General features: G+C 40.4%; 1 protein-coding gene across 2 annotated transcripts in view; it reads right to left on the bottom strand.

The window, feature by feature from the left end:
- The window catches only part of RELN (reelin), a 449,490-nt gene that overhangs the window by 188,800 nt on the left and 234,766 nt on the right, over positions 1-25,924 (bottom strand). For both annotated transcript variants that reach the window (XM_073328520.1, XM_073328521.1), the window contains exons 9-10: positions 18,312-18,408; positions 6,164-6,404 (exon numbers count right to left, since the gene is read on the bottom strand). In XM_073328520.1, coding sequence (XP_073184621.1) covers positions 6,164-6,404; positions 18,312-18,408 — 338 coding nt within the window. The remainder of the gene's footprint in view (positions 1-6,163; positions 6,405-18,311; positions 18,409-25,924) is intronic.

Below are 25,924 nucleotides of genomic sequence, written 5' to 3'. Positions count from 1 at the left end.
TAGAACACTCATCCTACATTTTCTATATGCACAACATAGACTGAATTAGTTGTGCAATAAAGTGTTTCTGACAAATAATAATATCCAGGAAATCTGACTGATGTTCAGAAGTGTCAGTTAATTTGATGGGGGAAAGCCATTGATGGACTGTAGTGGACTTCAAGAAAGATTTTAATGTCAAACCACACAAAATGCTAATTGACAGGAAGTGGAGGGAGGGCATAAAAATGGCAGGCAGAGATATTTGTATGGCCACAGCAGTTTGGATATCAGACAAGGGTCTGAATGATTTGAAATGGAAAATACTGGAGTGCTGCAAAGACCTGATTTTTGGGACTGATTAAGACTGATTTTGTGAACTGCAGATAGCCATCTAAAAGAGAGTGTTGAAAAGTAATGAATGCAGTACGGTGATGAAATTTGCTGATACTGCATTGGGACAACAAGTGTATATCCACCCCCAACTTAATGAAGGGGTATTGGCAGATCCCCTTGATGCCTGAGGCTAATGAGAAGACTGCCTTCTTCACTCCATTTGGATTATATCAATTTAAGATGATGCTCTTTGGGCTCCATGGGGCTGTGGCCACCTTTCAGCGGTTGACGGATAGAATGTTGCAGCTGCCTGGATCACGTGCAGCTCCCTATATCAAAGATATTGCCATCTACAGTGAAGGGTGGGCTGACCATAAGGCACTTTACAGCAGTATTACTTCTTCTTCTTTTGTATGGCAATAGTGGAGCAGTGAAAGCAATAGCACGACTACAGTTAGGTCTTAAGGTCTCTTATCCAGTCCAGAGCAGAAGGGGTAGCCATGTGAATGGCAGCGACACCTCCAGCATGAGCACAGACAGCAGTACTGCAATCTCTTAAAGAGGCAGGATTGACAGCCAACCCAGCCAAGTGCCGACTGGCCATCTGGGAATTCACCTACCTGAGGTATGCAGTTGGAGGGTGATAGTTATGCCCTCTAGTGGACAAAGTCCAAGCCCTAGTGGACTGCTCCATCCTTTCCACTGAGAAGTAAGTTCATTGGTTCCTGGGATTAGCAGGGTACTATTGGCGATTCATCCCGAACTTCATCACCCTTGCTGCTCCCTTAACATCTGATAAAAGACTCTACACCCAAAAGGATCTATTGGATGATAAACTGCGATGAGGCATTCAGAACACTGAAAAGCCAGTTGAGCCAGGAACTGGTGCTATTCCATCTAGACTTCACAAAGCTATTTGTCTTACAAACCAATGCATCCAATGTCAGGCTCAGAACTCAGAGGAGAAGAACATCCCATCCTTTTCCTCAGTAGAAAGTTGTTCCTGTAGGAGGTTGCATACTCGGGCATTCAGGAGGCAGCCCTGGCAGTGAAATTCCAATGCCCTGTGATATTACTTATGGGGACAGCTCTTCTGTCTAATAACTGACCGTGCACCAATCCTATGACTGAACTTCATGAACAATCAACCCATGCATCATGCAATGGTACCTCTTGCTGCAGCTGTATAACTTCCAGGTGTCCCACTGTGCAGGTGTGGAAGATAAAAATGTGTATTTCTTTTCACGGGCCCAAGAAGACCCAGAGCAGCTCTATGGCACCATAGCTCAGGGTCTGAGGGAGAGGGGGTGTGATGGGGTATACAAACCCCACACTGGGGCCAGGTAGCCCTGCTCCTACAAGCCTGCTGAGCACACTGCAGTTGGAGGAGTGGGTTAAAAGTACTCCAAATCCTAGACAATGGGTTGTGGGAAGACTGCAGGAGAGAAGAATCCTTCTCCAAGGAGGTCAGGCAGAAGGTGGAGCCTGAGAGGGGACCACATAGCAGGTAAGGCCCCCTGCAGCAACTTCCCCCACCATCACCCACTTTAAAAAGCAGCAGGTGTTGCAGCGCACTGCTCATTTGGGAGTTTGTTTGTGAAGCTATTGACTGATGGGACTACAGGAGCCATGCTACAAACAGAAGGGGCATACAGGTAGGAAGTACCCAGGGTGGCAGATCTAGGCTTTCTGCGGGGAGGAACCTGCCAGTGTTACTTCCCACAGGGCTCTGGGCTGGGATCTGGTGGAGACGAAGGGCCCCGGTCTCCCTACCATGCTTCACTAGTCACTACACCACCAGACTTTCAAGCCTCTAATCGCATGGGAACAAACGTCGCTTGGTGATTAGATTGACAAACTCATTTAACTTATCACCTAAAACAGAGTACAGACTTAGAAAAACGGAATGTTAGTGAACTAATCCACTCTCTTTTCTGGCAGATACAATGTTGGTTTTGAAAGGGATTTTTGACAAGAAGCATTATGTGAAAAACAATAACAGAAAATGTGGAAATGGCAGAAGTGCTAGGTGATCTTTTTGTTTTAGTTTTCAACAAAATGTTAGTAGTGATGGGACGACTAACAGTGAATCTCAGTGAAAATGAAGTAGGATCAGAGGCTAAAATAGGGAAAGAACAAGTTAAAAATTACTTAGACAAGTTAGATGTCTTCAGGTCACCAGAGCCTGATGAAATACACCCTAGAATGCTCAAGGAGCTGACTAAGGAGATATCTGAGCTATTGGCAATTATCTGTGAAAAGTCATAGAAGACAGGAGAGATTCCAGATGACTGGAAAAGGGTAAATATAGTGTCAGTCTATAAAAAGTGAAATAAGGGCAACCCAGGGAATTACACACCAGTCAGCTTAACTTCAGTACCTGGAAAGATAATGGAGCAAATAATTAGGCAATCAATTTGCAGACACCCTTGCAGAAGATAATAAGGTGACAAATAACAGTCAGCATGGATATGTCAAGAACAAATTGTGTCAAACCAACCTAATAGCTTTGTTTTACAGGGCAGCAAGCCTTGTGGTTAGGGAAGAAGCAGTAGACATGATATATCATGACTTTAGTAATGCTAATGCTTTTGATACATCTCTCATGACCTCCTCTTAAACTAGGGAAATACAACCTAGATGGAGCTACTGTAAAGTGGGTACATAACTGGTTGGCAAACCTTTCCCAGAGAGTAGTTATCAGTGGTTGACAGTCAAGCTGGAAGGGCATATCGAGTGGGGTCCCACAGGGATCAATTCTGGGTACATTCTGTTCAATATCATCATCAATGATTTAGATCATGGCACAGAGAGTACACTTATAAAATTTGCAGACCAAGCTGGGAGGAGTTGCAAATGCTTTGGAGGATAGGATTAAAATTCAAAGCGATCTGGACAAACTGGAGAAATGGTCTGAAGTAAACAGGATGAAATTCAATAAGGACAGATGCAAAGTACTCCAGTTAGGAAGGAATAATCAGTTGCACACATACAAAATTGGAAATGACTGCCTAGGAAGGAGTACTGCAGAAAGGGATCTGGGGGTCATAGCGGATCACAAGCTAAATATGAGTAAACAGTGTAACACTCTCGCAAAAAAGCAAACATCATTCTGGGACGTAATAGCAGGGGTGTTGTAAGCAAGACACGAGAAGTAATTCTTCCGCTGTACTCCATACTGATTAGGCCTCAACTGGAGTATTGGGTCTAGGTCTGGGCACTCATTTCAGGAAAGATGTGGACAAATTGGAGAAAGTTAAGAGAAGCAACAAAAATGATTAAAGGTTATTGAAAAAATTGGATTTGTTTAGTTTGGAGAAGAGAAAACTGAGAAGGGGATGTGATAATAGTTTTGAAGTACATAAAAGATTATTACAAGGAGGGTGGAGAAAAAATGTTCTCTTTAACTTCTGAGGATAGGACAAGAAGCAATGGGCTTAAATTGCAGTGAGGGTGGTTTAGGTTAGACATTAGGAAAGACTTCCTGTCAGGGTGGATAAGCACTGGAATAAATTGCCCAGGGAGGTTGTGGAATCTCCATTATTGGAGCTTTTTAAGAGCAGGTTAGACAAACACCTGTCAGGGATGGTTTAGATAATACTTAGTCCTGCCATGAATGCAGGGTGCTGGACTAGATTCCAGCCCTATGATTCTATGGTATATAACTTTTCATTTGCTAAATTACCCAGTTTTTGCATGAAGTTTAACCATAGTTGTGTGCTGGTGCTACACAAGTGTAATTTTTAAAAAACCAACATATAGCTTTGCTTGCTAAATATGTATGTGCTGGTTATGTGTCTTTCAGGTATAGTAAGTGATGAGTTTTTGCAACAAAAATTACTGATAGTGTGCATCCAATTTTTTTTTTTTGCTCTTTTTTCCCCTTCTAAAATTCTACACCTATGGGCCACATCTTTTCCATGTTCAATTCCTTTAAACAGAAACTTTACAACTGCTTAAATTGATATGTGAAAAGGAATCCTTAGTTCCTGATAAAAAAAATTAATTGTATTCTTAAATAGAAATCTTGTTGCCTAACTCTGATACCCATACTCTTGAGCAGTTGTCTTCAGTGAGACTCCTTATGGAGTGAGGTACTATTCAACATCCATGAGGGTATTACAATCTGGCTACTGGACTTTAAAAACACTAGTTCCCGTCAGCTGATAGGAGCAGTATCTGATTCACATCAGTCCTTCCTTGACTTCAACATCTTCTTAACTGGTGAACTGGGGTTATGTATTCTTAAACATCACTGAAGAGATTGAGAGCACAATAAAGATAAAAACCACTATAGGAAATGACTTGACTAAATACACTAAACAAGCAGGACAGGATTACATTCCAAAATCCCATATGCAGAATTTTTCAATTTAATGTAAATTACTTTACTGAAGCAAAAAAGATGATTGCACTTTATAATGTACTATGAGTAGATTGCAATGTATAGTAGAAACAGCATTTATTTCTACAAAGGCTTATCAGAGGCCATACAAGTCTTATTATGGGGGGAAAGAATGAAGCCATAAACACTACCTCACTGCCCTGAATTCCACATCTGTTTCCTGTGCACTTGCCAAAACACTACCAATATCATTAGTGAACTTTGACGACACCACTGCTTTTTTGTGAATGAGCAATAAGATGCTAACAGCCAAGTCATTTGCTATTCAAGCTTTCGTATATTTTGCAGCATGTGGGGGAAGATTCTATCAGCTTTCCACACAAAGACATCTCATTGAAGTCAATGGGAGTTCTGTGCATGGAGGGGTTGTAGAATCAGGCCAACAGAGAGCATGCTCATGTACCTACCAAACAGCCTGCAGCCTTTCTATCAGGTGCTCTGATCTGGCCAGATCTCATACACTAAGCAGGCTCATGATGGAATGGAAGATTTCTGAAGAGCTATTTGGTGCTACAGGAAGTATTGATGATGATTCAGTAGATAGCACTCTTGTGTACACCCCAAATATTTCTGTAAATATGATGAGATATTTCAGGATTTTTGTATCAGTGCCCTTTCCTGGATGGCATCAGACCGGCTGAAATCCTGTAATTATGTCACCCTCTAGGAGGTTGCCTCAAAGAGAATAAAACTTGACCGCTAATGGAGATTCTCATTTAATTCCAGTGGCACAAGTTAGTATTTTTAGAACACAAGGTATAGACATCTATTCTTCAGGTCATATGTCTATGGAGTGGCTTGCACCCACTACATCTGTATGTACTGCAATGGATACATTATGCTCACCTAAGTCACATTTAGGAAAATTGGGGAGTGGGGGGGACGACTATACATTTGTGTAAATTTGAGTATTTTTGTTACAAGTTCACTGACTTCAAGAAATATTGTTTACAATGATTCTGTGAGAGATAATGTCACATTCAGCTTCACCATTGTCATTTCTGTCATAATGATATAAAACTGAAGGGAATTGCATGGGTAGGTGATGGAGCAATTATAATTGGCAGAAATACTACACTTCGGCTGACAAATACAATGACTGGAAAACACTTAGTGGAGAGACTTGTATTCATTTCAACAGTTCTGTACTGTTTTGCTAAAAGGAAATAGTTATACGTTTTCTGCTACATGATCTTTGACATGACAACTGTTACAAACCCCTGTTTAATTTTGGTAAATTGCAGAACAGTTTGAGTCAGATGTTATGGGCAAGAGGTCAAATGCTACTTCAAAGAGGATTAAAGAAAAAAAGAGCCAAATTCTGCAATATTTGGTGGTGGTAGCTCAAAATATACTTCTTCCATCAGAATTTGGCTGAAAGTGATTTTTCTATTACTACATGCATTCATTTTTTTTAAAAGTACAAAACAAAATTAAGCAAACCTTAACCGTGGCCCCAGGGAAGAAAAGCCAGTTGCCAGTGTCCACAGGATCAAGATTATCTTCTAAGACAATTTGTTTGTGAGCAGCATTTATGATCAGAATGTTGTCCAATGCCCAACAGGCTTCATACACTTCACCAGCATGTACATATTCCTGTTTCCACTGAAATTGAACATTCTCTCCTTTGGCATCTTCAGGAAGGTACTGGATGTGGATGACGGTGCTGACATTGGAAGGGGCTCTGTAGAACATCAAGATACAGAATCAGATCGAGATCAAGCCAGTGGAGGTTTGCCTGATCAAAGTGATTTACCAGATGGGATATAGCTACACCCATATCCTAACATGTCCATAGATTTTTTGTGCACAATAGAAAACAGTTTTAATGAGCACGGAGTTCAAGCATAAATCAAGATAATCCTCTCCAAAATACATGAGAAAATGAAGAGAAATAAGCATTCATTAAAAATTTAATGGTACTTTACTGGAATGTTACATAATGTTTTAGGAAAACCAAACTGATTTTACTATGAATTATTTACAATGGACACCATTAAAGTCAGAATTTGCCAACAGATTTTATGTGGTGGGATCTGACATTTTACAGTTTCAGCCTCTGCTTAGAATAGAAAATAATTGTGGTAACCATATGGTATCTCTTACAAATTTTGACATTTTAACAGCAACCACTGAATATCTGATTATAAAGGAACATGTTGCTTTAAAAGCCACAGTCTAAGGCACAGGCCCTGCACCAGAATTTACAATTAGCTCAGACAAAGAAATACAGAGCAATAGGTGTAAGAGGGCATGGAGCCCATAGAAAGAGGGACTCATGGAAGAAATGGGTTTTGAAAGAGAGATGCGGGATAGAAAGTTGCGGCTGTTTCAAGTGCAAGAGGAAGCTAAAAGAAGGTACAAAACTATTTTTTCAATAATTTTTTTTATATTTTTAAAACATATACACAGAAAAATGAACTAAACATAAATTTGTCATGATACATAAACTTTTCATAACATATTAACCTTTTACTACCTAGACTTAGCTATATTTGAAACATTTAATTAGATATAATATGAATTGTTAAAATATAAATCAATTATTTTTTGTATTACACAATTTACAAACAAAATTGGTTTATAAAAATCCAACGAGTTATATTATTAAAATAAGATAAAGAACAGAAGCAAAATTCAAAGGCGGGGATACAGATGAGGGAGGAAAGGAAGGAAGTAGCGAGGAGGGGGCAGCAAGGGAGGGAGGGAACCTATGCATTTAATAGGATCATTCAGACACTTCCAGGGAGACAGTCCATATTTCTGAGAATTTTTCTTGTTTTTTTTTCTGTTACAGTATATAATTCTTTACATGGTGGCCAAGCTTATGATGCCTATAATCCAATCTTCAATTGTTGGATTTCCAATTTTGTAGTACTAGTCTTTTAGCAATTATTAGTGCTCTTCTAAGCCAAAGTTGTTCAGATGTATTCAACTTCCAGTTAATATCCATTATGTTTAAAAATACGTTTAGTTTGTAACACAATTGTATTTGATTGGAAAACATGAACTCTGCAGTTATGTTCTTTCCAAAACATACAGGTATAAGAGCATTCTCAGACCATCCAGATTAAGTTAGCACCTGCTGAAACACAGTGCCAACATTTATTTAATTTAGCAGCTGTTCTAAGATTCGGGGATGGATCCAATGCATTCTCCATATGATATTCTGTTGGGTTAATCTTAAATGGAGGTCCAAGGAATGGTTTGGTGCACTGGCTAAAATTTGTTTCCATTGGTTAGCAGAGAATAATTGGCCTAGTTCCTGTTCCCATTTTTAGGGAATCTGTATTTAATTTAAATTTGCTGGCTAAGTTTGCATATATTGTTGTCATAGGTCTTGGCAACCTGAGTAATATATGGAGAAATGAAAGCAATTCAGGTGGGTCAAGCCAGTGCAGGCATTGTTCCAAACAGATGGGAGATGGCATGTTTAGGCTGGATATATTGCCACTCCTTATTTTCTAGATTGAACCTTTCTTTTAATATTTGTAAGAGAGAGGAAGTTATTTTCAATAAATTGACTGATGGTCAAAATCCCTTTTCTGATCCAGTCTGGCCAGATGAATGTGTTGCCCACTATACAGAGTTTCAAATTACTCTAGATAGAGGCCTCACTATATAGAAGGGAGCGATTTTTAAATTGAGTAGACGTTACACCAAGTATTTTTGGCTGCCACAATAGCTGGTAATTGTTCTTCAGGGAACTGGTAGTAATCTGAGTCCAGGAGAGCCACTTCCAACTAAACTCAATGAGATCTTCATTGTTTCCTACTTTTCCCAATTTATCTTGTAGCCAGAGAATTTACCGAAGTTAACTATTGTTTGTTAGGATATAAGAGGTAGGATTGGAACATAACAACTTTATCCACAAAATTAAGGATTTCCCCAACGCAAATTTTATCCAGGGTAAGAAACAGATATCTGCAATTCACTCTGTCAAAAGTTCTTGCTGCATCAATTGAAATCATTGTATGGAAATTCCCAGAGTTTTGATGGAATGCCATAACATTAATCAGCTGATGGGTGTTATCTGAACCATGCCTTTTCAAAATAAATCCCACCTGGTAGGGGTAAACCATATTTCTTTTTACTTTTTCAAGTTTTTGGCCAATATTTTTGAGAGTATTTTTATATAAGTATTGATTAAAGTGATGGGGCTATAGCTGTTACACTTTTGTGCATCCTTACCGAGTTTTAGTACAGAAATTAGGGTTTCCCTCAGAGAAGGAGGTAACCTACCTTTCTTTAAGGCATCTTCGTAAATGAAAACAGTTCAGGGGCCAGAATTTCTTTAAACTTTGATAGAATTCTGTTGGTAGGCCATTAGGGCAGGGGGTCTTCCTGGACTCATTTCCTCCATGACCTTGGTTATTTCCTCTGATTGGAAGGGAGTGGCCAGCTTGTTCTCCTGCTTTTTTCAGATTTGTGTGAGGTTAAGACTTTTAACAAAATTATTCAGTTCTTTGGAGTCAGGTGGTGAATCATTATTGTAAATAGCTTGGTAAAATTTCAAAAATTGATCATTGACCTCCTTTTGATTACTAATAAACTGCCCTTATTCTGATTTGGGTGATGCTTTTTGGGACTTTGATCTCCCACTTTTAATCTATGTAAGAATTTTCCCCGTTCTCTCCTTCAACTCCCTGTACTGTTGCCTGAGTCTAATAAGGGCAAATTCTGCTTTTGCTGAAGTCAGTCTATTTACACCATGCCAAAGATTAATTAATTTTTTTAAGATTTTCTTGGGAGGGGTAGTGTCCACATTCTAAATCCATAGCTTTAAATTGTTTGGTTAATTCCAGGAGCCGAGACTGGCTAGCCCTCTTCGTACCCACTGAGTAGGAAATGATCCTGCACCTAACAAAGGCTTTTAGTGTATCCAATAGGGTGAATTGGGATATCCGTAGTGTGTCATTTGTTTCAAAGAAAACCTGAATTTCTTCTGTGGCATAGTTCTGAAAATGTTTATCTTTCAACAGAGAGGAGTTCAGTCTTGACCTCTTACAGATCCAATTTGTTTTGGGGCAGGGGACGGGGGGAGATTATACTATCACTGGTGCATGTGTAACCCACACACTTCCTGGGTGTGGTGCTCTGTCCCACTCTAGTGGCATTGAAACTACTTAGAGATTAATGAGGCTACTACAGCCTTAACTGAGAGCCATGTGGCTTTTAGCTCATGCAGTAGAGGGTCATGCATTTAGCTCCAGAGGTCCCAGGTTCGATCCTGCCCGCCAGCAATCAGGATGTGTCAGTGTTACACATGGTCAGAGATCATGATAGACAATTTCATTATTAAGCACTGAGTCCACCAGATTTGTAAGAAATCAGGAAGAAATTCTTTCAACCCTGATTCTTTCATATAACCTCTAATAATGTTTCTTGCATGTGATTGTGCACATGGGGCTTGGCCTGACTTATCTAAAAAAGCAACACCTCATTAAATCTCATGCTATGATGATTGATTATAGTGGGATATTAATTTGGAAAAAACTTGTTAAAAAATTTGGATCATCTTTGTTGGGTTTATATACATTTAGTTAGGGTATACATAAATTCAAAGATCTTAGCCTTCTCCAGCAAAAATCTATTTTCCTCATCTTTATTTACATCTAGAATTTGTGAAATTGATTCTCTTGTGAAACACTACTGTTACATCTTTGGTGAGGAGGAGCAGAAATTGTTAAACACACCTTTCCCCATCCACTCCTTCCTAAATTTCTATGCCTCCAAGTCATTAAGATGAGTTTCCTGTAGGAAGAGAACATCTGCTTTCAGTATTTTTAGATGAGTGATAATACTTTTTCTTTTTATTTGTTGACTCACCTCTTCGATGTTCCAGGAAACAAAATTTATAATATTAGCCATAAGGAGTGCTGAGGACAAATATCTCTTTATCAGGCACCTGAATAGTGTCATTGCTTGGGCCACTGTTAGTTCCAGATCTAGGAAAGGTATATTGGGGACCCCCTCACCACACTGAGTTATGAAGGGGAGTCGAAAGGGAACAGAGGAAAGCAGACCAGGAAAGATAGAAGATAGGTATAACATGAGAAACAGAAATAATCAAAATTGACCCAGGATTACTTAAAATGTACGTAACTGTTACCCAAACTGAAATAGCATAGTCTAGGAAACTTGCAAGGGGATGGCCTCATCACTCTCTTCCCTGAAAATAACCAACTGGGATATATCTAGAGTTTATAAAGAGGAAATAGTCTCACAGCAAGGGAGGCCATGGTTTCTGCACTATTCACAAGAAAAAAGGAGGAGGATGGCTAGCATCTCAACTTAAGACCAAGTTTAAGTGGTGGAATCTCCTTCCTTAGAAGTTTTTAAGGCCAGGCTTGACAAAGCCCTGGCTGGGATGATATAGTTGAGCAGGGGGTTGGACTAGATGACCTCCTGAGGTCCCTTCCAACCCTGATATTCTATAATTCTATGATTCAATGATGATATGAGAAAGATGTACAAATTGTTTAAATAACCTTATTCCAATATAACTGAATTATTTGCACATAAGCGTTCACTAGCAGAACAATTCTGCCTAAATTTCACCCCCCTCCCACCTTCCCAGAGCCTTGTCCATGCTGGATTATAGGGTGAGTGTTGCCCCATAGTTAGATCAGCAATGTAAATCAGCATAACATTTTTTTCAACTAATTTAATGAAAACAAAAACTAAAAGAACCTGAACTATTATTGCAAAAACAACTAACAGTCTCATACTAACACATTCTCAGGAATTTTGGCGACTCATAACCAGAATAATTATCCGTGGATAGGATTTTAGGAGATCAGATTTCTTTACAGTTGTGGAATTGAAAAGATTCTTCATTACATTGTTTAGATCTGGTATCTCTTATAAGTGCACATTTAGGGCAAATGGACTGAATATTTCCAGATAAACCGGAAATCTAGGAAATTAGATGGGTATGAAACAAAGTAAAATCAAGTGGGAAGAGGAGTGGGAGATTAAAGAAAAAGGTGGTGGAGGGGTTGGAAAAGATACCGGGAGGGAGAGTGCCCCAGATAGAAAACAAAAATCACACTTCTCTGGTGAACCTTGCCGATGCATGGGTGCACAGGTGCTGACTTTTGGTTCTGCCAGTGGGTGCTCCTCTCCACTCCTGCCCCAATGTGTGACTGGTGAGCAAGGCCCTGGGGGGAAGAGGCCAAGTAGGGTGGAGCCTCAAGGTGGAGCATGGGTGGAGCCTTGGGCAGAAGAGGCTGAGCAGGGGCAGGGCCTTGGGGTGGAGTGGCAGGCGGGGCCTCAGGGCAGAACAGGGAGTGGGGCCATAGTCTGGGCACCAGGACCCACAAAAGATTAATTCAGCCCTGTGGGTGCTGACCACCCCCTATTTTTTTGGTGGGTGCTTGAGCCCCGGAGCACCCATGGAGTTGGTGCCTATGCACAGGTGTAAGAAGCCCCAGGTCTGATGAAATGAGTTGCCTGGCATCAGGATACTCCTGGTCAACTGGAATCATGAAGGTGGGTGGGGTAGGGTAGATGCAGGCAAAGCAGGTGTGTCTAGACTGTAACACACCAACCTGCTAACATCAGCAGTGGGAGCCCATGGCTGCTTCCTGAGTCTGGATGGAGGGTCAAGATGAGATCCTTTTCCCCAGCTAGCTCCCTCTGCAGGTGAAACCAGGGAAGTTCAAAGAAATGAAACTAAGGGGGAAGGAGGAGACAAAATGGTGGATTTGCCCTGTACAGTTGGTTGCTAGACTAAGAACTGACTGCCAACATTGCAGTGACTGATCTGGTAGAGTTGTTTTAATGCATCCTGTCTGTGTCTTCTGTGGGGGGCTTTTACTGTCATGAGATCAGATACCTTCCAGCTTCTTCTGCTGTCATAAAACTAAGCATCTTGCCTTCCTTTTTCACTTTGAAAGTAGCAGGGAAGTAAACAAAGTAGTCCAAGCCCAACCTTTTGATAGGGATTTTGATGTGCAGAATTTATCCCTCCTGTCCATCATGTCCTTGATGTAAAAATCTGCAAAAATCATTAGCCTGTGTCCTTTCCATGTTAGGTTTTTAAGTTCACTGGGTTTTTGAAGAATGAGTTTCTTAATATTGTATTTTAAAAATCTTACAATCATGGCCAAGGCTTTGGCTTTGGAGAGGCTTTTGGGGCAAGTGAGCAGTGGGCTATCTCAATATCTCAATTCTGATCAGGAGGGACAGACTGACAGCACTGAAGAGAATGGTGCATAAAAACTGCACACATCTCCCTTTTTCCAACCCCTCTGGGAGATCTACAATTTTCAGATTGTTTCTTCTTGATCTTCCCTCAAGATCATTAACCTTCTCCTGCAGTGCTTTAATAGTCATTTCCTGTTGCTCTGAGGTTATATTTATAATAATCACTGTGTTTTATAGTGAGAAGATTCTGTTCTTGGCTTCCTTTAGTCCTGATGCTAAGCCTTGCAAATTAGCTTGATGTGTGCTAGTAATATTTTTGATCTCAGTTTTATCTTCAAATATTTTTGTCAAGATCCCACTCTCAAGCAACCACACTGTTGTACCAGTCCATAATTTCATCTAGTCTCAGAGGAATAGCCTTTCCCTGGTCAGCGGACTGACAGCTTCAAGAAGAGCTCTGCCCTTAGTTGGTTCCTCCAGCACTTGCACCAGGAAATTGTCCTGTACACTTTCCAAAAACTTCCTGGATTGTCTGTGCACCGCTGTATTGCTCTCCCAGCAGATATCAGGTGATTGAAGTCTCCCATGAAAACCAGGGCCTGTGATCTAATAACTTCTGTTAGTTGCCGGAAGAAAGCCTCGTCCACTTCATTCACCTGGTCCGGTGGTCGATAGCAGACTCCCATCATGACATCACCCTTGTTAATCACACTTCTAAACTTAATCCAGAGACACTCAGGTTTTTCTGCAGTTTCATACCCGAGCTCTGAGCAGTCATACTGCTCTCTTACATACAATGCAACTCCCCCACCTTTTCTGCCCTGCCTGTCCTTCCTGAACAGTTTATATCCATCCATGACAGTACTCCAGTCCTGTGAGTTATCCCAAAGTCTCTGTTATTCCAATCACAGTGCAGATTGTGAAGATTTGGGGAATTTGTTGGTACAACTTATGAATTGTGAGATATTAGGGGCCTTTTATATGCATCTCTGTCACACTGCATTTTGGATGTGGGGTTCTTTACCTTTTTTGTTACCTCTTTACCTTCATGTTGGACTGAAATTCCAACAGGGTAGTGGTACAGGATTGACAATCGCGGGTCGTTAAATCTGGATTGTCCTCCACTGAAATCTTTCTAGATAAAAGGCTGGCAGGGGAGACATCACCTTACAATGAAATCACTTGGTAGGACTTTGTGGTAGGACTCTCTGGTCACCTGTGGAGGCTGATCAGGGAGTCACCTGACTGAGGAACCGGAATTTTATAAGAGGCAGAAACTGCTCCATTTGTGCACTCTTTTTGGACAATTTTCACCAGCTTGAGATGTGGGAAGCTTCTGCAGGAGCTGGATGAGGCAAAGGAGATGGGGGAACCCTACCTACGTGAACACTGATGGTCCCTCAAGGATTCCCAAGGGAAGGATGGGCTAGCATGAAGGGCAATGCTTGTAAGGTTTATTAATTTTGTATGGATCAGTGCATTTTTGTGTGACTAAGTAAAGAGTAATAATGGGTTAGACTCTAGGCTCAGTTTCTCTGTGTTAAGTACTATACTTACCTCATGCTTCCTGAGAGAGTTAAACTGTAACCCAGAAGGCTCATTGCTTGAGTGGGATTCTGGGAGAAAGTGTGTCTATGCTGCTTGGATATATTGGTGGTCAGCACTGGACCTGAGGGCCTAGGCAGGTGGGCTGAGAGGCTCACTTATGTGAAAGGGTAACAGATAAGGAGATCCCCATAAACATCTGCAAAGAGACCTGATTATCCACCTTCAAATCCCTCCTCAAAACTCCCCTTTGCCATGATGCGTGCAAAAAACCTTGACAATGGTTAGGCTGTTGGTATACTGTGAGCACTGCCTACCACGGTGACTTCTTGTTTTCCCCCTTCTGTCTGTATCCATCTGTTATCTTGTCTTGTGTTTAGATTATAAACTCCTTGGGGGTGGGGTCTGTTCTGTGTTTGTACTTTACCTAGTGTACTTGGTCAATGACTAGTATACCTAGTATACCTGGTCCATGACTAGGTCCCCTAGGTACTATGGTAATAGTTTTTGTTGTTATGTTTTTGAAAAACCCAGTCAATGGCTAGCTCTTGGACAAAGAAATGAGTTTCCAAAAGTGTAATTTTTCTAAAATCCCTTGACAAATAAGGGATTGTTAGCAAAGGAACCTTTGTTCTCTGGTAACTCAGAAGCACTGATGGAGCAGAACTGTAAGTGGAAAAAAGTTGGGCACCTTCCACTCCAGTGACATACTTAGAGAAGAGAGAAAGTGGAGTCGTGTGCCTTGCTCAGTTCCTGCCCCATTTTCCTACAAATCCCCCCCCCCCGCATCCCTCAATAATTCCTCCCTATAGATGCTCCACCAGGTCAAAGGAGGGGGCTCAGTGATTCCCCTTCCCTTCACTGCTCCCTGTTCAAAGGAAGGAACTCAGAACTCCTCTCCCTCCCCATGCTGCCTCCAGGCTCATGCTTTCCCTTGATGCTGCTGCTTCTATGGCAAAAGGGAAGGGCAGAGGAGACCGTGAAGAGGAAAAGAGGAGGTCAGAGGTGTGCAGTGAGAGGTGTAGGGGGGCTTCAGCTCAGCTCCCAACATCCATACCCTCCATTTCTTTCCCTCCTACAAAACATTGTTCCACTGACTCCATGTCAATCCCTGCACACTGTTCCTGAATCCTCTGCCCAGCTCCTCAACCTGTGGGGCTGCTGCCAAAGTCTGCCCTTCTGGGGAAAGGAGAGGTAGCATGGGAGGAGCAGACTGTACTGGATAGGCAGAGAGAGAGGAGGCAAGGTGATGATGCAGGGGTAGTGAAGACACTGACATGCATCCAGTGTTTTCTGGGGCTGGTTTAATCATTGCCAAGGATCCAGAGGCAGTGGCAGGGGGCAGCTGGGGCTGTAGAATATAAGGATGCTGAGATATTATTGTTTAAAATACAAAAAAATTGGCTGCCCCCAAACTTTGTGAATGCAAAGTTTAGTTTGGCTGGTGGTGCCTCATGCTCTTTCAGAATGTCTAGTTCAGCTACACTCAAACCTCTGAAAACCAGGAAGTGAAGAATTGAGATAATAGAAACTTAAACCTCTGAAAACCAGCAAATGTGCCAATAACACATATACTAGCACTCTACCTTTACAGATGCTACAGAACACTCTGGGAACCGAACACATGAGCACCATAGGACTAAGTCTAAGTACTTCTCTTTGCTATGGCAAAACTCAGGCTTAGATCAGGCATAGTGCACAGGAGCTGCCTACACCTGGCCTATACTCAAACACTGCACCTACTCCACACATGCCACCCCAGACTTGCAAAATATTACCACCACTTCATCCTTCCCTGAGGATTCCTTCTGAGAAATTGCCTTCACTTTAGCCCTCACTAAGCCCTGGAGACCATTGCCATCTCTTCCGCTAGACTGCTGACAATGCCCAAGGCAAGCAGACACTCTTATGCACCTCCACTGAGACAACCTACAGAATTCAGTGCCGAAATGAGGCATACTTGATCCCTCAAGTTACACATGTGCTTCTCCTCAATCGCAATGACAGCTCTGCTAACCCACCCCAACTGATCCCTCCACCTTTAACACAGGTACACCTACCACAGTGAAGGCAGCATGCAGATAAATGCTGAAATTCAAATTCAAATTGGAACACAATACCAACATTCACACCATCTCATAATCCTCTTCATGTCTACTTATTATGGCACCACCCTTACTGAACTATTCCCAGTAGCTATTGACAGTGCCGGGGGCACAGTTCAGGTAACATTGCCAAAGTGGGGTATACTTTAACTTTGTGTTTCCTAGTTTTCAGAGGTTTGAGTGTAGCTGAATCTGACATTCTGCAGGGGCCTAGGGTCTGGCAATCATAACTGCGTTAGCAAAGTTTTGGGGCAGTTAATCTGGAGTAACACGAGTGACCTCAATGAATGATTCACACCTGTGTCAGATGGGAATCAGACCTACTGGTCTCATTGGAGTTACTCTGTTGCCAATGAGATAAGAATCTTTCATATCAGGAGAGTGAGGAGCTGATGTCAGATATCGTAGGAACAGACTCTGGCACACTCACCACTGCTGAATACCACCTTACTCTGAGTAACCACAAGGGACTGAAATTTTGCCCAAGTGGACTACTCGTGTAGTAAAGGTACTACTCAAGATAGGTAATGGTGGCAGATTCTGGCCCTAGAGAGGACACAATAGACAAACTGCAAAATCTTGTATCCTGTTTCCCCAGCAGTACTGTGGAAACGAACAAGGCAGGAGTTAATGTATACGGTACATTTCACAATACTACTTTATAAAGTGCTTGCTCTGCCTCTTGCAGAAATTCAAAGCTTATATTGATTCTCAATTTAAAGGTATGGATATTACAATAAAATATTTTAAAATCCTTGTTCAAAACCCTTTATACTTTAAAGTAAGCCTATTTATTTAAAAACATGGCATAATTACCATAATTTTGATATTATAACAATGTTAGAAGCCAAGTCTTCATATCAAACCATAAAATATTTTTATTGAACATTTTATCTAGTGAAGTACTAACCTGCCATGCTGAAAATTATTGTTCCTGCTGAGATTAAAGTGGTGCTAAAATGCAAACCAGTGCTAGTTTTGGTTTGTAATAAAACAGCCATGAAAAGACCATTTTTCATTCTTTGGTGGAGCACTGGTAAAAGTGTCAGTGAATGTAATAGAGAACCTATTTAATTTTTGCTTTAATCCATTTATACTTTGTTTTAAATATTCCATTATCTTCATTAACTTTTGAATGAACGCATTGATATAGATAAAAACACTGATAAAATGTGGAATATATTGGCTTTTTACCATTAAAGAAGAAATCTCTATGGGAATTTCTACAGCATTCATCCGTGTAGTATTTAGATACCTTACAAATATTAATGTGCAGTATTAAGGCTCACAAACACACCTGTGCATGAAGGAAGTGTTACTCACATTCTAGGGCCTGATCCAAAGCACACTGATTTTGGTTACTCATTCAGCCAGCTTTGGATCAGACTCTTCCTAAGGAACAGAGAAGTTAAATGATTTACCTAGGGGCACACAGGAAGTCTTCAGCAGAACCAGGAATAGAACCAAGTTCTCCTGATTCCCAGGCCTGTAACCACAAGTTAATCCATTCTCCCTCATGAAGAAACCCATTATTTTAAAAGTCCTTGGGTGAAATCCTGCCCCATTGTAGTCAATGGAGTTTTGTCCTTGCTTTCAGTGGGGCCAGGATTTCACCCCTTGTTTTTAATACATCTAAAATAGGGAGAATAGACACGTTAACAACCAAATTGATAATTAAAAACATTAAGTAAAAATTTAGAGAAAACAAAATGGTGAGTAATGAAAATGGAGAAAATGTCTGCTGGGTCAAAATGCATGAAAATGTTGCGTTTTTTTGAAATATCACAAACCTAATTTTCTCCAGCTGAATCCAATCTGCAGAGTTATTCTTGGTATAGGACACAATGATGCTGGGATCTGTATAACTAAAGCGACATGAACCTGACCCTGTGAAGAGCAATAAAATTAAATGTGTTATAACACAACGGAACGATACATTATCCTTCAATAATAGCAGCTTCTGACTAAGCCCTTGTCACCATTATCACTTTTCCATATTTTAAATTCTTTGATTGATGAAAAAATTTCTTGTGATCTGTGGCTGAAAATAATGCATGCTTTGAGTCAGAAATAACGCAGAAATGATAAAGCACAACACTGCCGTTTAATCTGCTGTAAATTTCCCATGGGAACCCAAAATAAATTACCAAACAGCCCCCTTGCAAAAAAAAGTGCATGTGTTGTTTTGTTGAAACAAAACCTAAATATTAGAGACTAATCCACGCATCACTTTTTAAGGGGGAACATTAAAAGACTACTTTAGACCCAAAGAATAATACATGAAACAAAATATACTAAATGTTGGAAAAATATATGCAAAATTCCTTGAGTTCTCTAAGAGGGAATGTACTGTAGCAACTATAAAGAATAAAAATGCTGCAGAATGTCAAGAAAAATTAAAAACCGACCCTAAAAGCAACTTTTTAGTATTGTTATATTAAAAAGAGATTTTTAAGTCTATACAAGGAAAATTAAAATGAGAAATCATAGTGTAAGCTCACTAAAGCCTACAAATAACAAACTTTTGTTACTGATCTGGGAATCAGAAAGTATTTTACTTTAAAAATATGAATTAATTAAGTCCTATGATACTCCTGCAAGGTAGGTTAATATATTTATTTATTTATGATTTCTCAATGGGCATCTCTAGGAGCTGACACAAAAATAAATATAACCATTTATTACAGCACAATGAAAATAACAAAAACCGAACCCAACAATTCAACCAACATAATGCAATAAACATCCAGCCAGGTAATCAAATTCAATAAAAACATGTCACCTTCTCCAGAACAGAATTATGATGCACAACTTAACTATCTACAATTTTCCCCCACCCTCACCCCACCAAAAAAAACCACCCCCAAGAAACCCAATCAGATGAATCTTGCTGTGTGCTCTAGAGGCCAAAGTTTTGGCTATTTTATACCAACAATGAAGAGTAAGTTACAAAAGGGGAGGACCACCTCCTATAAAAAAGCTTCAGACATCAGCTCCCTCCATTTTAAAGAAAAGGGACTCCCTGTTGAGTGCTTCCTCTGATCACAGCTGCCATAGAATCACATAAAGACAGACATAATAGGTAGGTAGGAAGATTCCAAACTACTTAGGGATTGTTAGGTAAGCATGTAGGTAATAATGTACAGATCAGTAAATTGCTGCATAGAGAATGCCAACATTTTCAGACATGGCTGCCTAACACTAAGACACCTGAAACTATATTTAGGCACCTAAATAAATGGCCTGATTTCAGAAGGTACCAAGCACTCTCATTCAAATAAACAGTAACTCAGGACACAAATTTACTTTCTTTGCAATTCAGTGGTAGAACTGGGAACATAGAATCCAAAGTATCTTGATTTTCAAATCTGTACTATATCTTAAGACCTAGACCACACTCCATTCCAGAAGGGAAGTCAGAGGGTGAAGTCCTAGCTCCACAGAAGTCAATGGGAATTTTGCCATCAACATCCAGGGTGCCAGGATTTCTCCCAGACTCTTTTGAGTCTCTTTGAAATTATCCAGTATATTTCTTTCTCATACCAATATTTTTTTTAAAAAAATTGTTAAATCATTACTATGAAAACCATAATAAAGTTTTAAACTACTGCAACTATGTTGAACATGTTCAGCCAGCTTGGTATGAGTACTACTGCAACAAGGTTCAAAATAATGAATGTTGCAAAGCCAAGTTGCCAACCTTGTACTCCAAAATGACTAGAAAGCAATTGTCTGTTATTTATTTTGACTGACATGGCAATTTTCCCCTACTGTTTTAAAAACAAATGAAGTAAAAAAATGTTTAATTTGTACCCATCTGCTGGGCTGGTCTGCTTTACTGAATGGGCATCTGTTGTTGGCTCTTACGTTTGTAGCACTTAGGGGTTCCAAACTTCAATCATACTCATTTATTTCATTTCAGAGGAATTCAGTTCAAAACCAATGAACTTCAACTAGTTGATAATCACCAAAGCTGGCAAGAGGCTGACAGGGCAAACAGGAATGTTACTGAGTTTGATGTGGTAGAAAAAGGAAGAAGTGCATACATGATAAAAATATCCAGTAGGATAGACCTAAGGAAATGATCTTTGTGTAATTTCAACTATTGTTAAAGTCTGCTTTATGTATTGGACTGTAAAAAAAACAAAACAAATGAAACTATGCTGCTGAAAAAAATGCAAGTGGAAAAGATTCTATTTCATAAATATAAAGCAAAGCGGAAAGGGTCACTGTAGGAAATGTAGATTGTCTAACAGTTCTGTAAAAATGAAAAATGTTACCTGAGAAACCTGCATATCTCATGTAACTGTTTGATTATATTCAAAAATAACAAACAAATTACTTAATTCCTGAAAGAAATGGAAGCACTGGGAAGGGTCTGTGCAAGGCAGATAAGGTGCCTCACTTTTGTTATTGTATAAAAAGAGCCATAGAGGAGGGGTGATAAGGGAAAGAGAGAGGTTTTTCGGTTCTAATAAACAGGACAGGACAAATTAAGATTGGGAAAGTCACCAAGACCAGCTTCACAGATAAGTAAATAAGCCCAACACAGATTGAAAATTACCCTTAAGAGTTTTAAAATAGCTTTTTAAAAATTTGCCTTGGATTATTAAAAAAACAACAAATTTCTGATATCAGGTTTGGTTTTAAGAAGGTCACTGCTTTGTTTTATGTACTCTTTTTTTTATTTGGCCTTAAAACCATTCCCCAGTCTTGCAAATATGTTTCATAAATTGTTATTGATTGAGACGGAAGCAGCTCATTCTACAAAAATATTTAAGATTATAATATTAAAGTGATCACAGGTAGTGGATGGCAGCCAAACAGTTTCCATTAAAAACCTCGTTTTCACACACACACACACACACACACACACACACACACACACACACACACACACACACACACACACACACACACACACACACATATATTTTGAAATGCTCATTTTTGGACTGCAAAGAAGGGCTGCTCTAAGCTGACCCCAGCTGCAATGGCTACCAAGGGCCGCTTCTGAGAGCTGGAGGTCAGGGAAGTGCAGCCATATTCCAACCAGGCTTCCTTTCCTTTGAGCATGCCTTCAACATACCTCCTGCACTGCAAGTAGGGACAGAGCCAGCACTGATCCAGCTATGTTAGCACTATGCCTCTTAAATCAGGGGAATCCCCAGGTAGCTATTTAGCCTCCAAGTAGTGTACTAGAGGAGCACAAAAACAAGTGGGGGTTGGAGAGGATCTGATCCATTGGCTTCAAGGGAGTATTTAAATTCTTTCTTCCATGGATTATTTGTGAGAGGAATTTTAATATCTCAAGGACCTGGATATAGAAATTAGGGTATAGACTTGCAAGTATTCATCATTTAAGACTTTGCACAGCAGAGATTATGTATTTAATTAAATTAGGATATCCTTTGTTTCTTCTAATTGATTCTTCCCCAACTGTGGAGTGTTTCCGTTTGTAACAGTGTCCAGGAAATATCTGAACATATAGGTACATACAGAAAACCTGAGAAGGTACATTAAATTTAATTTTGAGCTGTTCAAAGTTCAGCAATCATAGAATCTTAGAAATATAGAGCTGTAAAGGACCTTTGAGAAGTCATTAAGTCCAGCATGATGCACTGAGGCAAATCAAGTATAACTGGACCATCTCTGACAGGTGTTTGTCTAATCTATTCTGAAAAACCTCCAATGACAGGGATTCCACTACGTCACTTGGAAGTCCATTCCACTACAGAACTATCCATGTATTTAGCAAGCTATGCCCTTGAAAAAGTCTTCTGTGGTGGACAGTCCATTTGCATTCTATCTTTTAGATTAGTATCTTCCTGTCCTAGAGGAAAACCTGGTAGCCTGCATATCCAGTAGGCAATGAAAATGTTGGCACTACCTCGACTGCCCAGTTGCCTTATTTGTAGACTGATCCTTAGGAGAGGGTGTTGTTTGATCTCCTGGGGGAACAAAATAGCAACGCGTTCTCCCTAAATCAGACTGGAAAGAATGCTCTCTCTCCCTTTTTTCAATCTACTTCTATGTTTTGTCACGTGGGGCTGTTTTTGGGGGTTTTGTAAAATGTAACCAGTACCAAACATATCAAACTAGAACTGTCCAGTTATAGAGTTTCCAACTAGGGGGAAGTTAAATACCACCCTTGGTCTTTGTGTCTGGAGCTTTAATAATGTGATTTTGGTTTCTTCTAATGCCATATTAAATTGCTGTGGATAAAGTACGGGGAGGACTGGAAGGAAGTACAGCACTCAGTGAAGAATGTTAATTGTTATCAACATGATTCAGTCAAACACAGATGATGGTAAGATATGCCAATTTTGAAGTTCTTAAGAAGTTGCAGATTTAGCGTTGTTAATTTAGTGAAACTTTGTGAGATTTTCACCTACAGCTATTTGAATCCCTCAGGGGATAACTGGCAGGGAAAAATAATTAACGCTATTGCCTTGGAGTGTGTCAAATTTATACAAAAACCAGATACAGTGCTGTTGGCCTCTAAGACTTCTTCACAGCATTGATTGGAAGCTTGTGTTTCACAGAGATAAAGCAAGATGTCAACTGTGAGATCAATTTTTTGTGCTTTGTCATGGATTGTGGTGCCTTGAACCTCTAGAGAATCTCTGGATAGCCACTTGCAAGTGGCTCAATGGACAGAGCAAACAGAAGAGGTATCTTGTGCTGGTCTTCAAGAAAAAAATTTCTAATGGGGTGCTGTTCAAATAAAAGAATGCACATGGAAAATTGTAGAGCAGTTTGATGTCTGAAAAATAAGTGAGGCTCCAAAAGAACCCTTCACATGTCTTCTCTGTATCTAATGCTAGCCTGCTTTTATTCATCTGGTTAATGTGATGAATGATGATTAATGTATTATGGTTTGTGGCTTTCCATGGAATAAGGCCAGATTGGGTAGAGTGAATTAGTATTGGTCAGAATAATAATAGCTAGTTTGGTAATACTTCTGCTTGTTTTTATTCTCCAAAATTGATGAATGATATTGGCTGTTATGACATACAAACTTCGGATTTTTACCTTTTTTCAGATGTCTGGTTATGCTAGCTTTTGAGGGAGAAATAGGCAATTTTACTAGGTCATAAGACTGATGAAATATTGTGTATTGGGCACTAGAAACTCCTGGAAAAAAATTGTAGAATTCACTACTAAAGCTGTCCTGCTCTGGAGATTTTCCATATGAAAGGTCCCAACAGTATGTTAGCCTTTGCCTCTTATTATCTCTGCTTCAAGTTGTGATTTTTCTTTCTTAGTAATCTGCAAGAGTTTTGAGGTTGTTAAAAAAAAACCCTATGAATTTATGTTGCTAGGAGGAGTTGCTGAGCAGGGAAAAAAGGTTTTGTAGAACATAAAAATGTGCCTTCCATTGCTTTGTTATAACTTCGTTTATTGTCCTTCCTTACAGCTGTAGGTATAAGGATACATATCTTAAACACATGCCTGGCTTTATGTTTTTGGGCATATGAGAGACGTACTTGTGCTCTCAGTGTGATAATGTGGTCAAATTGCAACTGACCTCTTAAACTGAAGCTTTTGCTTCTTAGGAAGCACCAATTGTCAGGTTTCAGAGTAGCAGCCGGGTTAGTCTGTATCCACAAAAAGAAAAGAAGCACTTGTGACACCCCAGAGACCAACAAATAAATTTGTTAGTCTCTAAGGTGCCACAAGTACTCCCCCTCTTTTTGAAGAACATCTGAGGAACAGTGGGGGGGGGGGAATAAACATGGGGAAATAGTTTTACTTTGTGTAATGATCCACTCCCAGTCTTTATTCAAGCCTAAGTTAATTGTATCCAGTTTGCAAATTAATTCCAATTCAGCAGTCTCTCGTTGGAGTCTGTTTTTGAAGTTTTTTGTTGAAGAATTGCCACTTTTAGGTCTGTAATCGAGTGACCAAAGAGATTGAAGTGTTCTCCGACTGGTTTTTGAATGTTATAATTCTTGACATCTGATTTGTGTCCATTTATTCTTTTATGTAGAGACTGTCCAGTTTGACCAATGTACATGGCAGAGGGGCATTGCTGGCACATGATGGCATATATCACATTGGTGGATGCGCAGGTGAACAAGCCTCTGATAGTGTGGCTGATGTGATTAGGCCCTATGATGGTGTCCCCTGAATAGATATGTGGACACAGTTGGCAATGGGCTTTGTTGCAAGGATAGGTTCCTGGGTTAGTGATTCTGTTGTGTGGTGTGTGGTTGCTGGTGAGTATTTGCTTCAGGTTTGGGGGCTGTCTGTAAGCAAGGACTGGCCTGTCTCCCAAGATCTGTGAGAGTGATGGGTCGTCCTTCAGGATAGGTTGTAGATCTTTGATGATGCGTTGGAGAGGTTTTAGTTGGGGGCTGAAGGTGATGGCTAGTGGCGTTCTGTTATTTTCTTTGTTGGGCCTGTCCTGTAGTAGGTGAATTCTGGGTACTCTTCTGGCTCTGTTAATCTGTTTCTTCACTTCAGCAGGTGGGTATTGTAGTTGTAAGAATGTTTGATAGAGATCTTGTAGGTGTTTGTCTCTGTCTGAGGGGTTGGAGTAAATGTGGTTTGCCATGACATTATCGGGGATACTGTTCCTGACGGCTTGTAGTCCATCTTTGTGTGGAATGTTGGTGTAGAGGGCTTCTACATCCATAGTGGCCAGGATGGTGTTTTCTGGAAGATCACCGATGGATTGCAGTTTCCTCAGGAAGTCAGTGGTGTCTCGAAGATAGCTGGGAGTGAGGTAGCATAGGACCCGAGGAGGGAGTCTACATAGCCAGGCAATCCTGCTGTCAGGGTACCAATGCCTGAGATGATGGGGCGTCCAGGATTTCCAGGTTTATGGATCTTGGGTAGCAGATAGAATACCCCTGGTCAGGGTTCCAGGGGTGTATCTGTGCGGATTTGTTCTTGTGCTTTTTCAGGGAGTTTCTTGAGCAAATCGTGTAGTTTCTTTTGGTAACCCTCAGTGGGATCACAGGGTAATGGCTTGTAGAAAGTGGTGTTGGAGAGCTGCCTAGCAGCCTCTTGTTCATATTCCGACCTATTCATGATGACGACAGCACCTCCTTTGTCAGCCTTTTTGATTATGATGTCAGAGTTGTTTCTGAGGCTGTGGATGGCATTGTGTTCTGCACGGCTGAGGTTATGGGGCAAGTGATGCTGCTTTTCCACAATTTCAGCCTGTGCATGTCGGCGGAAGCACTCTATGTAGAAGTCCAGTCTGTTGTTTTGACCTTCAGGAGGAGTCCACCCAGAATCCTTCTTTTTGTAGTCTTGGTAGGAAGGTCTCTGTGGGTTAGTATGTTGTTCAGAGGTGTATTGGAAATATTCCTTGAGTCGGAGACGTCGAAAATAGGATTCTAGGTCACCACAGAACTGTATCATGTTCGTGGGGGTGGAGGGGCAGAAGGAG

The sequence above is a fragment of the Lepidochelys kempii genome, chromosome 1 (genome assembly GCF_965140265.1).
Source record: "Lepidochelys kempii isolate rLepKem1 chromosome 1, rLepKem1.hap2, whole genome shotgun sequence".
NCBI classification, from domain to species: Eukaryota; Metazoa; Chordata; order Testudines; family Cheloniidae; genus Lepidochelys; species Lepidochelys kempii.
This window is presented reverse-complemented; position numbering and strand designations above follow the sequence as displayed.